Here is a 15,338-nt window from a genome sequence, read left to right as displayed (position 1 = left end):
CCTGTTTGGAAGCCTCCAAAACCAAGACATGCTTTCCCTCATGCCAAAAGAAGTTAGTTTGAACTTGACAGAGAGAGGAGTAAAAACATCACCAGACACCTTGAGGGCAAGGCAGAGCTACTGAGGATAAAGAGGGAAAAAGCCTAGGACATGGGATTACAGAAACCCCTGCTCAGTGGCTCAGACCATCTAATCATAAAAAGCCCTTGTGGCCTGAATTATTTACCTGCATTAGGAAGGCATTCTGACTAGAAAAATTTTGAGGTTCTTGGGGAAAGAAAAAAATAAACATATTATTGTCACAACACACATCTGTCTCTTGAGGGAGTATTCTACTCCAACAGTGGTGACAGAATGCCACTACCTGAACAAATTCTTCCATGCACAGGGGCAGGAAACACTGAGCATCCCTCTGCTCAATGGACTGCACCCAGACACCTGTGTCCCACCTTGAAGCCATTAAAAATGCCACTGAAGTCACCCGTACTGGAGCAGCCTCATTAAGTTAACACACTGATCAAAATCCAAGCCGAAACGCATGCAGGATTCAGGCAAAATTCAATTATGACTTTTCATTCAGTACTTATTTTTTATTCAGCACTTTCTAATCTCTGCTTAGTCTGCAAACCACAGCACAAAGAGACAAAACCTCCTCTCTTCAACACTTTGCCTTTGACTCCTAAAGCAAAGCTTTAGAGTCATCTCCTTCCAGGGAGGCAAAAATACCTATTCCTTGCACCAATGGCCAATTTGGGCACTGCCAAACCCAGGACAAAATAGTGACTGGACCCAGGACCACCAGTCTGAACACTGATAATCAGACAAGGAAGACAGTTTCACATTAAAACAGATCTACAGATATTATGCTGCTATTTTTTGGCCTTTAGCCACCCAGGCAATTGGCGATTTCTAAATTCAACTTGGCAATTTTAAACTGAACTTATAGAAGTCAAGTCTGAAAATTAGTTTTCTCACAAGAAAATCATCATGGTGACCCTAGAGAAAACCATCCCAGATAAGTGATACTAAGAAATTTAGAGCTGCTTTAAAAGTCCCAGCCAAGTGTCCTCCTGTTATATGCCTATCAAAGAAGGAATTGGCAACAGCCCATGGATAATGATTGCCAAAGGAGAGTTTCAGCTCTCAATCACTAGCAGAGAACTTGTGATAAAATCCAACTTAATAATCACCCAGTTATGTAACCCTAAAATCCCAGGCACATCAATAGCAAAAAACCCCAAGTACATGCTGGTATTAACAGTTAATTATGCACTTAGGAGAATGCTGATACCAAATACTCTCTTTTGGTTTGCATTTGCATTTCAAAAGAGACAAATCACAGTTTTAAATGAGAAAATACATAATTATGCCTTTACCAAAATGCTTTTTCAATAACACATTCAATAAGTGATGATAATGTACACATGGTAATAAATACCCCATTTCAAAGTTCATCAGAGAAAGGTATTGAGAGCCAGAAAAGGTGCCCATTAGGTATTGTTTTATACATCCATTCTGCCAGGGCTCATTGTCACTTGCAGTGGTTCATCAACAAAATTACTACTATATTCCACATGCAGCAGCAATTCTCCTTTTATGCCAACAATGCCTCAAAAATTAAGACTTTGCTCATGCTGTCACGCAAAGCCTGGCATTTTCTGGAAGTCGACTGAGGCACGTCTTCCTCTCATGCCAGTTTAGAAAAATTACTTCCTAATTTTTCTTTCGCTCATATTTAACTCTACAGGGGAAGTAGCAGAAGCAAGCACTGTGCATGTGAGAGGCATTTGGAGATGCCATTAAACAGCTCATCGATGTGCAGGAAGATTAAAGCAGCACCACATTCAGACACAATTGCAAGGAACAAACCTCTGTTCTAAGACCTTGACAGAAGTGAGAAGAAACCCTCCCAAAATGCTTGTGGATGTCCCAAAATCATGCTGAGACAATACCAGGAGAGCATAATTATGGTCTACGTTAAATGTAAAGTCATTGGACAAGTCTTTACACTAAAGTCGTAAAAACCAACGCTCAAATTCTTTTGAGCCCATCACAAGCTGGGACTCTGCCAGAACATCCACTGGGCCAACTGATGAGCAAGATGAAAATGAAGCATTTGAGAAAGATCAGAAAAGTTAAATAAAATCTTTGCATCAGTGCTCTCTGCAGAGAAGCCCAGTAAGGGCTCTCCCTTTTCAGTAAGCAAGTGTGAGAAATAGTTTCAGATTCAAGTGCGAGTAGAAGAGGGTTTATAAAGAAAAAAAATACAGTAAAATGAATAGTAATAAATCACCAAGACCAGATGGCATCCATCCACGAGCTGTAAAGCAACTTAAATACGGAATTGCTGAACTACTAACTGTGCTGTGCAGCTTATTGCTTAAATTGCCCTTATAAAAGTCATGGAAGGCAACAAACGTGACTGATTTCTTAAAATGGGTCTGAGGGTGGGAAGGGAGCACTGGAGACCAGAGGCTAGTAAGCTCCAGTTCTATATTGAGCAAAACCATTGAAAGAGGAGCATGAATTGATAAATAAACATGCTGTAAGGGGAGGAAGTCAGCACAACTCTGGCAGAGAGAGGTCAGGTCTCACGAATGTGAAAGGGCACTCTGACGATAGCACGAGGGCGCTCTGGTGGATCCGGGCGACGTCTGCACGACGGAAATGCTTTGCACATGCCAGGTCTAGCTGCATCCCACAGCCATATGGGGTGAGACCTAAGCAAACACCAACCCTCTCCTCCTCCTCCTCTCCCCTGCCCTGGTTTCCACACAAAGGAAACTGGGGCATGCAGCTTGGGTATGGGCTCTAATAAATTCTGTCAGCGTGCCAGCGTGAGTAATTACTGGTCTAGGACCTGCACACTGAATTGCATCAGGAGGTATGGGAGGATGCAATCACGGCAGGGCTGGATTTTAAAGCTATTAAAATGATCTCCTGGAAGCTCTTAAAGACAGCTAAGGGATAAGGAGGTTGTCTCTTTGTGGATTATTAGCAGCTTAAAAATAGGAGACCAAGGGTAATAGCAAATGGACATCTCTCACAAGTAATGGAGGTTACCAGGGAAGTCTCACAGGGCTGGGGCCTGGGCTCATACATCATATGGGAAAAATCAGACCTCTGGAGGTGACAGAGCTTGCTGATGGCTCCAGACAATGAAATCAAGAGCTGCCTGTGAAAGACTGCTGAAAAATCCTGCAAGTCTGTGGGGCTGGCTGACAAAATGGAAGGTGAAAGTCACTGACTGGACAATGCAGACAGTATAATTGTATCCCACCATACATACAAAATAACTGGATTAACAAACATCACACAATAAAGAGTCCTAGGTGTAACTTGGGTCAGGTTGTTGGGTTTCTGCCTTTTGAAAATGCTTGCTCAGTGTTCAAAAAAATGCAAAGATGTGAGAGAAGAGTTGAGAGCAAAACAGAAATTGTAATTTTCCTGCTGCATCCACTGTGCTCTAAATCTAGCGTGTCAGCCTGGTCTCCTCCCAAAATTAATACAAAGCATGAGAGGAGGAGCTGAGGATGGCCAGGGACAGCAGACAACTAGCAGATATACAAGGGGAGGTCAAACTAACTCACTGATTCTTCAGCTCACAGAAGAAACAACAGGACTTGAAGGAGATCTAAGTGATAAATGGCATGCATGGGATGAGAAGGATTATATCCACTATTACTGCAAACACAGGAATGAAGTGGCACTCCATTAAATTATCAGCCACCTGCTTTAGAAACATCTCCAACAAACAAATACGCATAATTAAATTGCAGAAGCAACAGCCATGGAAGATTTTAGATATCAAGATTATAAATGTATTCAAAGAGGTAACAGGCAAATTCACAGAGAAAGACACAGAAGGGTTATTAAGCACAACTGTCCAAATGCAATCTCACATTCAGAAAGCACCTAAGTAATTACTAGAGTGGGCAAATGAAGAAGCCCCTTGTCCTGATCTTAAACCTTCTCTGGCCAGTTTAAAGGATGACAAACTCTGCTAGAGGGACAGTTTCTGACATTTCCTCATTCTCAAAGATAAACAACAGTATCTCCTGTTTTCCTTTAAAGCTTCACAGTTTGAAGCAAAACACTTCAGAAATTTAGAAGTGTTTAGAGATAGAGGCACTAAAAGGCAGAGCCTTTAGAAATTTATGCAAAGAAACCGAATCTATTGCTTTGCACAACCAACGACCTGTTACAAAGAAAAGAAGCCCAAAATAAAGACTTGGAAAATCTAGCTGAAGCATGTTACCTCTGTTATGTACAGGTATGACAGCAGTTTTCCAATTTTTTTTTTTTGTCTGCACTACTGTTGGGTGGGTATGCAACAAAATCCCTTTATGTACTTCTTTGGATGGGAACTGAGCCTCACTTTATGAAAAAGTAAATAGTAGTAACAAACATAATGTATATAAAAATTATTGATGAATACATTCACTTTTCACTGCTGCATGAATTCAGTATTCCTCACCAAAATAATACATGCAAGCAAAAACCATGCAGGGAGGATCACCAAGGAGTGCTTGCTGACCTTTTAACACGACCAGTGACTGTACACACAATTTATCAGCAAAAATGAACACTGACAACTCTTACCAACTCTGATTGTAGCAATAATATTAAAAATGAGGGATTTGGAGACTGCCAGATGACAGAGATTGCAAAAATGTACCTAAATTTAGAAACTACAGGATTAACAGATTGCAAGGGAAGACAAAAGGGTTAACAGCCATCACCCTGCCAAACATAAAAGCTAACAACTAATCATTTAAACAACAAGTTTCTTAGTGGCTTTATCACCATTCACAGATAATCCAACTAATTATCTCTCCCAAGCCCTGAGGTATATGAGGTTAAATAAATAATAAAAAAAGGTGATTTTAAATATTCAGCTTATTTTATTACATTTATCTTCCTGCTGTTACCATAGAAATCAGAACACCAGGAAGACTTACAGGCTTCAGCACTGAAAGGGCACAGAGAAGCTGCTGCATCCCTGCACTGCCTTACACAACACCAAATCTAATGGTCCCAGCTTCCACTGGCATATTAGAAGGGGGTTTTGGAATGTAATGAAAATGTTACTTACTACGAAAATGTACATAATTATTAAATTAAGATTTTTAATACAATCTTAGCTGTTTCGCTTGAGCTACATCAGAATTCTTAATTTAATTTTACAGCTTTCCTCAATGTTACAAAATCCTCTGCCCATCCACATCCTGTGACAATGCTAGCACAGAAACTTCCTAGAAATCCCCTTGTATTGCTGTTGTTCCTGCCCCCTCTACCTCATTTGCTCTACCTTAACTCATTTGGAAATTTTAATGTTTATTGTTCATCTATTGAAGCATCAACCTTGGTCTCCTCCTAAATTTAAAAACTTCAAGCTTGGGGCAATTACCAAAGGCATAGCATGAGAGATGCTTGCAATATTCCCCTTTAAAGCAAAATCTAATGCTTTAAAGGATCTATTTATATCAATTTGTAATAAACTTTGTTAATTACATACATAGTACATATTTAAAAAAAATAAAAATAAATATTTATCCATCGCTACATTCTACTCTTAATATTTTGTACATAATATTAAGTAAAGTGCAGTCTCTGTTGAAATGTTTTCACTGTAAGGACTGAGCTGCATATGATCTAATGCAATAATTTCAGAGATGGAAAAACGACATAACTGATCCAAATGGCCGTGAAAGCTGGCTCCAGTTTTAAACTCGGTTTTTCAAGTTCAATAATTTTTGGTACCTTATACAATGCCTAGTGCTGGTTTTCCTTAGGCAAACCCTCAAGTCCTGGACTAGGGTAAAAAAACCAACAACAGCATGAAGTGCAATGGCCAGGAAATTCAGAACCTGCACACTTCTGCACCTATGATTTATTCTTTCTGCTGCAGGTGATGGACTGAGAAAAATCAAAGGAGCAAGAAAACACACAGCACATTAGTCATGCAGTGCATTTGCAAAATACTATTGAAATATTGATGCTGTACACTTTAACGTACTAAAGTGTCTCCACACAGTGTGTCTCAGCATCACTGAACTCTCTCAGTATCCCACATCACTGCTATTTTACAGCCAGGTAAGGCTGGAATGGTAAATAAGGTAATTTGGGTAGATTTGTTAAAAATAGGAAATTATTCTGAAATCTTCAGTCTTTTCAGAAGTTGCTGCAGATTCAGAAATCTACAGAGAGACTATGTTAAACCTAAAACCAAAAAAAAAAATAAATCAAGAACTGTGGGGGAATTCCAGGGTTGGGCCATTCCTCTGGGGCTTTTATGCCAGCACAAACCAATATATAGAGGAGGAGCATGGCTTACTTTTAATATCCATCATCAATGCCATCAGCAGTGTTTTCGCCTTAAGGAGAAATAAAAAGCCACCATGCATCTTCCTTAGGGGAACGAATGGATAAGCAGCACAGCTTGCCACGAGGGATGCAGTTCTGGCTTCCAGCTGGGAGGAGGAGATGTGCTGGGAGCACGAGCCACGGCCCCAAAGGCAGCCCCTGTCCCACCGCTCCCACTGGTTTCCCACGTTGTGCGAGTGAGGATCCCTGCCATTCCATATCTTGGCTCCTGCTGGGTTTCTGTTGGCAGTGCTGAACTTGTAAATGCTTTTTATTCCTTCCTGAGCCTCTGAAAGTTTGCCAGCCAATGCCCTGATTTAATGCATGGGTGGAAGCAGATACCTGGGATGTTGTCACCAGTAGCCGGCGGACAGCAACTGCCTGAGCCCGTTAAAACCTGAGCAAAAAGGAGCATCCTTTGCCTTTCTCTGGAATTCAGGCATCTGACTTCTGCACTGCAAAGACAGAAACTCCTACTTTTGAAAGGCTGGGCTCATTTCTTGTAGACATGAACTGTCACACCACCTCTTTTCAAAAATGTTGAGGACTTTTCTGTCAAATGGGCACAGCCAGGGAAAGAGTCATGGTAGCCTTTAGTTCTACGATTAATTCATCCAGTAAGGGAAAAAGCAATGGAAGTTGCAACTAACTGCCCTACCTTCCAGAACCATGCCTCAGAAATCCTGTTTAAGCTGCTCCCTGTAGTAAAGAGTATTTTGCAGTGTTTCAGCCAGAATCCCTGAAAATAAGCTGGTGTTACAAACCATGGGGTTTTGTACATCCCTTGCTTTGTTCTTGCACCCATTCCAGCCAGCACTACTTGGTTTTCTGTTTTCAATTCTGTATGATTTTACCCATTTAATGCTCTGGACTTAGATTATCCACACATGTGCCTGCCTCAGGTTGAATTAGATTAGAAAATTTTAGCTCAAGTTATTGGTTAAATCTTAAAGAGAAATTTTCTCCCTCCCTTGAGTTAAATAAACTTTTTTTTTTTCTTGCAGGATTTCTGTTACTTTTGCAGGAGGAACCGGAAAAGTCTCAGAGCTTAGGGTTTGAATTAGGGACAGTCTTTTCCCATGTCTTAAGAAAATCTTCCCCATTAATACCTCTGTTCTCCCAAAGCCCTAGATCCATTCAAGGTATGGCTTCCTCAATGACAACAAATGAAGAAAAACCTCCTAGAGTCTCTCACTACATAATCCTTACATCTCACCCAACCTGATCAAAGGAGTCACATGGGAAAAATATTATGGGATAGTATAACTTAAGGGTTTTGTTAAGGATACTGCCTTCAAAGCATGTACCCAAAGGGCTTAAACTATGATTTCGCAGACCACCTTAATTTTGGAATTTTGCAACTTCTTGAATTTGAGTTTGCGCAGCCTACAAACATAACTACAACACCTTTTGAGAGTTATCCCATATGCAGCAGTCATTCTTTAGAGTGTTCACCCTCAATATGAATTATGCGGTGCCATGTGTATCACGGTCTTCTAAAGATTTACTGTGGATTAAAACCAAAGCTGTATCTACAGAATATTAGTTTTGACCACAGCTATTGCATTACAAAAGAAATGGATTAAAAAACTGCACATGCCATAACTTAATCAAACACAACACAAAACACCCTATTTTATGCCTCTTTTCAGGCTGTTTTTTAGGCATTCCTGTCACAGGCTGAGCAGCCATTTTCTTATCCCTCGGTTAAAATCTTTGTGTTCAGTTAAGCCAAATTAAATCAATGGAATATATGCTCGAACCATAAAGACAAACAGTACACTTAATTAGATAGGTAGCATGACTAAATGAAGGCAGACAAATATTTCCAGCCTTCCACAAGCCTAACAGGAAATCAAACCACATATGAGCAGGGAGGCATTTTGCACTGTATTTATACAATCAAAGCTACATTTAACAGCTATTAACAATACGGATCCTCATTTGCTATTGGCCTTGTTTACAGGCCTTCAGAACAAGAAAGAAAACAAGATCATATATCATGGCCCTCCAGAAACATTACAACTTCCTTTTATTCAAAGTAGTTAAGAGTAAACGGAAAATTCATTTAACGTAAAACAAAGCCACATAATTCCACTAATGCCAACCTCTACTTTCACTCATTTTTAACTGTTCATTGAAGAAAATGCTGAACCCTCTGGGGCACCAAGAGCCTGGTCAAGGACATTGCTTATTTTTTCTTGTATAGAAACGGGAAATGACCTCTTCAGACACAATATGAAGAAATACCAAGAAAATCTTGGCCAGGTGATAACAGAAATGTAACTCTCTCAAACCAGTAAAAGGAAAGGCATTGTAAAGCATCCCCTTTCATTCTGCATCAATTAATAAATGTCCTAAAATGCCAAGGGCAGTAAAACACTCAGAAAGTTTCACCAAGTAAACCTCAGGGAGGTCTAATAAACTCTGTGGCACAGAAACAAAGGCCAGTGCTTATAATTACACAGCACATTTCCATGTTCAAGGTACTCAAAAAGCAAAGGTAAGAGCAGCCTTCAGCAATTTCAGAGCAATGCTTCAAAGCACTTCATGAACTGGAATATGTGTTGTATTTTGTATTACTGGAATGGTTTCTACACTGAACTGTATTGGCTGGCTTGTACAATTCCAGTAAGTAATCTCTGCCCTTACCTCAAAACTGGGAAAAGCACTGCATCTCTTAACTTAGAATCACAAAACAGTAGCTTGGGAGGGACCTCTGGAGGTCTCAAGTGCAACCCCCTGCTCCTTGCAGAGCTAATTTGACATTGGAGCAGGCTGCTTGGGGCTTTGCTTTGAAGGCTTGGACATCATCTGGGACCGAGACTCCAAAGTCTCTCTGGGCACCTCCTCGGCTGATTCACCATCTCGTAGGAAATGTCTTCTCCTGATACCCAGGAGTGCCCAGTGCGTTGTTCCAAGCTTGGGATCACAAACTCTCATTCTTCCCCCTGCACACTTCCATGAAGAGCCAGACTGCATCTTTTCTACTACTCATTAGGGAGCTGAAGGGTGCAATTAAATCCACATTGCATCATCAGGTTCCTCACTGTCCCAATCAGCCCTGACCACCTTGGCCATCCTGCTATCCTCCACTGGGTCTCTGCCAGTTTCTCAACAACTTTACTTTGCCAGAGAGCCCTCAACTCAGACTCCAAATTCAGCCTCAACCACTGTTCTGAGTGACAATGTGAGAACCTGGAACAAATGCCTGCCATGATGAGCAGTGAATATGAAACACAAGAAAAGTATGTGTGAAAGAAAACCCTTCCCTTTCCAGAGATGTGTCCATTACTGTTTCAGAGTGAACACCAATGTCCCACTCTTTTACCTCCAAGGGCATTTCTTGCCCTGGTTAGCTACTTCAAAAGTCCCTCTCACATGTCCTGGCATTTTTTTTCTCCATTTATAAGCAATTGCCTTCTCTCTGCAATGAGTATATTGCCAAACATGCAGGAGACCAGACCACTATCTCAATTACATATCTGGTTTGGGATGTTTTCATTTTGCACTCCTTTTTCCAACTGCATCCCTACCTCAAGCTCAGTATAATTCTACAGGCACCTATCTTCAAGGCTTGCAGCATAAAACTCTCAATTGATCTCAAATCTCCAAGTTGCTTCTAGCTGCAGTAGAACAAGAGCAAGCATTGCACACACTTTTATTTGCAAGCAGGATTGATTTCTCTGTCCAATAAATCCTGACCCCCTGACTGACTTTCTTGAGATGAGGGGAAAGCTGCTTTTGTGTTTGAACTGTTAGTCTACATTCCCCCAGGAGAACTAAACTCTTCAAAGTTCACATTTTCACTTACCTCTAAGCTGCAGATACCTTTTTTCTTTTTTTTTCCCCTGTGACAATTCTCTAATGTTCAAGTCATAATGGAGGTGCTTTCATCATGGAAAATGGCTGACACTACATTTTCGGCCACATGAAGTAAATCACCAGTTCTCCCTCTTAAAAAAAAAAAAAAACCCAAACCAAACAATCCTTGTTTGATATTGCTCACTGTTTTGGGACCCATCTCATACTCATTAATTATTTAGGGTTTCCTAAATCAAAGACAGACTATTAAGATGGACAGCAACAAAGCATCTTTTCCAAGAAAAAGATTTCAGAATGCATCAGGAAATTAAGTGGTAAGTTATTTTTTTGTTAATTATTTTCCTGTTTTGTCTTTTTTTTCCCCAAGTGCACTCATATCCTATTGATTATGTCTCCTTTTTACCTCTAAAAAACAACCCCCAACCTTCTGGGATAAGCAAATGATGCAAGCCCCGTTTGACTGTCTGTGCATTCACTTAGATTTTTGACTTTACTGTCTTGTAATAAACACTAGGAGAATGGAACAGAAATTAAATTATAGTCATCAAAAGTAAAGCACTAAACACACACAAACATAAAATATGAAGGAACACATACTCAGACAGAATGGTTGCTCCTTCTTTTTGTCTGAATGCATCATAAAAGAAGTTATGTTTCATTACTGAAAAAACATTTTGGCTTCTTTCACGGTCACAAAGAAGGGTAATTAAGACTGTCAAGAAAACACATTGAACAGCTGTATATTGTTAACAAAAGCACCATTATATGACTGCTCTGAAAAACCCCAGTAATTTAAACATTCACATTTCCTAGAAGTTGGATATTTTTCCAAGCTCCAGTAGATACCAAAAAATGTTCTTTTCTATAAATTGTGGTTGTGTATCAGTCACATTTCAAACCAGTGGGATGGTCCCAGTTTGAGAACACATCCCCATACATAAGGAGAAGTGGACAGCAGTAATCAAAGCTTTGGCAATTGAAATGTGAGTCACTGAAAAAAATTAAAACTTCAGCTGCTTTTTAAGCCAGAATTAGCTGAAGTTTTCTTAGACTGTAAGTATGCCTGAAAAACCAAATAAAGACAGTAATCCTTCCAGCCTGCACTGAAAAGGGCCATTAAGGAATACTTACTCATCGAAGATCAGGTCTGGAGCAAAATAGAGGAACTGGCTGTTTGTATGTTTGTACGACCTCCAACTCAAGGCAAACGATGACAGACACATCCATGAATACTGAATTAAAGTAATTTGGTCCTCGAGAGGCAAGTTTCTAAATCCTAGAGATCAAACCAGAAAATACCCATGAACTACAAGGGCTGGTCAAACCATCACCAAACACATTGCTTACTACTTTTCCAGTATTCACAAACAAGAGCAACAGTCCCAATTCAGAAAAAATAAAACTGTAATTTTTCATTCCAGTGACAAAACATGTCTTCTTCTTAAGAGGATATTACTGAAAATGAAAGCTTTTTAAATATCAATCACAGACATTTGAAACAAACTTCACATAAAATAAGAAAAAAAACCCCTCTATCTTCTCTCAGCCGTTCATCTCACACCCCCCAATTGTTTTCTCAACACAGTCCATGGATTAAAGATTCAATTTACCAAGAAAATATTTCTCTGAACTAAAAGGATCAGTGAAGTGGCATCTCAGCAGATGACTCACGGTCCTACCTGGAAGTATCTTTGCCCACTTCACCACCTGAATCATCTGCTTGCCGGCCAGGCGGTTTAGGGTGGAAAGCAGGTACTCCGCCGTGTCCGGCTTCGAGCTGTCGTATCCTGCGTACACGATCTCCGGCTCAATGCTTTCAAGGATCTTAACAGGAGAGGGAGTAAGTGCTGGTGAGATAGCAGACATGTGGGGGACAAGTGCAGTGTTGACAGAGGGCTCGGTCACGGGCGCGATGTACGTCGTCCCTTCCTCGGGGCTCTGCGGGGGTGGCTGCTGCCGCTGCTGGGGCTGCTCCTCGTGCATCCCTTTCAATTTCCCCAACTTTTTGGACTTCCGGGCTGTGAGGATGAGCAATGTGAAAACCAAGTCAGTACAGAGATCCAGCAAAACCCTGCGCTTTATACAGGAAATGAAAGCCAAATTATAATCTCAAAGCTCTTAAGTGAAACAGACGCAGGACCTTAAGAAATACCTCACTGCCTGCAGCATCGTCACACTGGAAAAAGGACCAAAAGACACCTCTAAGCTCATTTTCACTGCTTTACTGGATGCTTTTATACATGACAGAATGTCCAATATCTGCCTCCATACAGACATGCATAAAACATCCTAGTTACTGTGGTCAGTGCCAACGAAACATTTCAGAACTGTAATCACTTATCACCTACAGGACTGCAATTTATGATCTCCATTGCATTGGTCATCAAAAGAAATCTGCACAATATTAGCAGACCCAGAGCCCTCCTAAGCTTCTGCCTCAACTTGAAATGTAGTCAATCCATTTTGAACAGCTCAAGTTAGTCAAGTCCCCTTCCTTTTGCTGCTTTGATATGTCCATAACAGCTTTACCTGTTTCTCTTGAATATTTAAAGCTTAAATATTTATCCACTTAAAGAAGAAAGAATGAACTTCATGTAACACCTTCCTCACTGCTATCAACATGTCTCTAATGATTTGCCTTCCCTTTTCTTTTAATTTCCTTTTTTTTTTCTTTAATTTTACCAGAAGCCAGCAACGCTACAGTGCTTCAACTCCTTGAAGAGAGGCCAACCATTCCCTTGGGCTGCATTCCCAACTTTGCCATAGCATGAGGAAAGAATTTGAATTAAAAATCAAGACAATTCTGTTAAAAAACCACACACAAAGAACCAAACCAAAAACCCATCATCACCCTTCCTGCAGAAGGGAAACATAACAACAACAACAAATCTTTAAAATCAATAAATAATGAACTACATTTAAGTGTTTGCAGAGCTTTCAGAGTAACTTCTCTCAAATGAAATCTTTCTTATCTACCTGGGCACAGCTAAAACCCTTGTCTGGACTTTTATCTTCCTCTCTCTTGATTCTTACAACATTCCTTTAACTGGCATCAGTAAATACAAGCCAGTCTCACTCCCACTTGGAATACAATTGCAAATAGCCCCTTCCTAATCCATATCCTTTCCCAAGTTTACCTCCTCAAGTTTCTTCCCATCATCAATTCCCATCTCCTACCTTTCCTTAAATATAACCCCTTCTCTGGAGTTCCAGGATCCTTTCTGAACAACTTCCACCTCTCCAAAATGTTCCCTTCCACTCTAGCTCAGCATGCCATGCCACTTCCTCCTGGGATGCTTCCAAAGCTTGCTCTATGCTCTTGTTCCTGCTCCTCTTATTCACAGTGCAGGACGCTCCCCAGTGAGACCCACAGAACCACCTCACTACTCTTCTACAAAGCAATGTTTTACGAAATCCCCTTCCAACAGCAGAGCTGCTGCTGCCCTCAGACCATTTCTGGTGACAGCAGCCATTAATGTGTCGCTGTTTCCTTGACACTGGGGCCGCCTGCCCAGAGCCAGTGGCTGGGAATGAGCGAGGCAGGATACAGACGCCCAGGGTCCAGGACAATGCACACCCAAGTGCAACAATAGCCTGTTGTTTTCAACACTTCCTTGCTGGGACAGCACCTTGAACTCAGAGGAGCTGGTTCATCCCAAGATTCAACAGAAAAAAAATATTTATTAGGGTAAACCTGAGGCACTGTTGTAGAAAACAGTGATGTTACTACTCATACACAAGGTCTTGAAGGTGCCCAAAGAGATGCTCCTTGACTTTGGTGTTCAAAAGGTAAAAAAAAAAATTCACTGCTACTTCAGCACGTCCTGCACAGAGCAGGGAGCCCAAAATCCCAACATCAGTTTGTAGTCATTTCCATCACACCATGAAGGATCTTGCTGGATGATCTCAGTGCAAACAACCCTCAGATAGCCTACAGAGAACTTCAGAGATCTTTGTTTAACTTCTATCACTTTCCCTTCTGAGAGCTGGAGGAAATTAGGTGAAGGAAATTAATTTCATTGATTCACTTCAGGATGTATGCCTGCTTTTGAGAATTCCTTATTTCCTCCATGCCTGCAGACATACAGACCAAGTGAGGCAAGTTGAATTTTTTAATAAAAGGATTGAATATGCAAATAAAAATGTACTGCTCCTAATAAAATTTAGAGTTCTTTTGTTCAGCTAAACCACATCTGCTTAAAAACCTCCTAATTACCAAAAGCATTAGCATAACCTACATAGGAATAGCTGTCCATTTGGAGTTATAAGGAAGAGGTGAGACAAGTATCTGTCAGCAAAGGTTTCACAGCAGCTTAATCTGTCTCAAGACATAAGAATTGTGAGAAGATCCTTCTAAAAGTCTGTTCAAATCCCATTTCTTACTTTTCTATTATGAAATTCTTAAAAAAACCTCAAACAACGAAGCACAACCAAAGAATTGTTTTATCCTCTGGTGCATCAAGCTACATGGATGCAACATCCATTCTTCAAGATGTCATTTTCAACTCTAGTACCCAAAACTCCATTTTAAAAGCAGCAGCTGATCATTTTGTTAAAAAAGCATTTTCCTCACTCTGCAAAAAAAACAGAGGGAGTTACAGGCAAAGCAGACAACCCTGGAAAATTCAGTCCTGAAAAGGAAATTAAAATGCAGTTGTTCCCCATGTGATGTAGTTGCACCTACATGAGGATGTCCTGGTGAAATCACTGTGAGCACTAAATATAGTTAGCATTTCTCTTAGAAAGGCAAAGCTGGACTTACAGATTTTTCAACAAAATAAATCCCAAGACCAAAGCAATGATGAGCAATCTCAGCTAAATGTCTGATAATGAGTTAACAGAGCCCTTGGACACTGAAAACAGAGTTGAAAAATAAGCCTGAAGAGATAGAGATTACTGTTTGCTGCTATTATTCATTAAGTTTTCAGGCGCTATTTTTTTTTTTCAGTTATCAAAACAGGACTAAAAATAAAGAACTCTACACATTTTTCATGTTTACAGAGGCAAAAAAATGCATGTGCACCATAAGTACACCAGAATAAAAAAGCCAGTGTTGGTTTACCAGCTCCATCAAGTATCTTGCAGCACAGATAACTGATCACATACTTAAGACATAAGTTTGTATGTTCTATTCTCCAAGAGTTTTT

At 40.4% G+C, this 15,338-nt stretch overlaps 1 protein-coding gene across 2 annotated transcripts in view; it reads right to left on the bottom strand.

Annotated features, from left to right (window-relative positions):
- The window catches only part of NR3C2 (nuclear receptor subfamily 3 group C member 2), a 189,184-nt gene that overhangs the window by 19,572 nt on the left and 154,274 nt on the right, over positions 1 to 15,338 (bottom strand). For both annotated transcript variants that reach the window (XM_064416687.1, XM_064416685.1), the window contains 2 exons: positions 11,871 to 12,209; positions 11,323 to 11,467 (listed from right to left, as the gene is read on the bottom strand). In XM_064416687.1, coding sequence (XP_064272757.1) covers positions 11,323 to 11,467; positions 11,871 to 12,209 — 484 coding nt within the window. The remainder of the gene's footprint in view (positions 1 to 11,322; positions 11,468 to 11,870; positions 12,210 to 15,338) is intronic.

This window comes from Passer domesticus, chromosome 4 (genome assembly GCF_036417665.1).
Source record: "Passer domesticus isolate bPasDom1 chromosome 4, bPasDom1.hap1, whole genome shotgun sequence".
Taxonomy (NCBI): domain Eukaryota; kingdom Metazoa; phylum Chordata; class Aves; order Passeriformes; family Passeridae; genus Passer; species Passer domesticus.
Note: the sequence above shows the minus strand (reverse complement) of the source record. Positions and strands in the feature narration are given on the sequence as shown.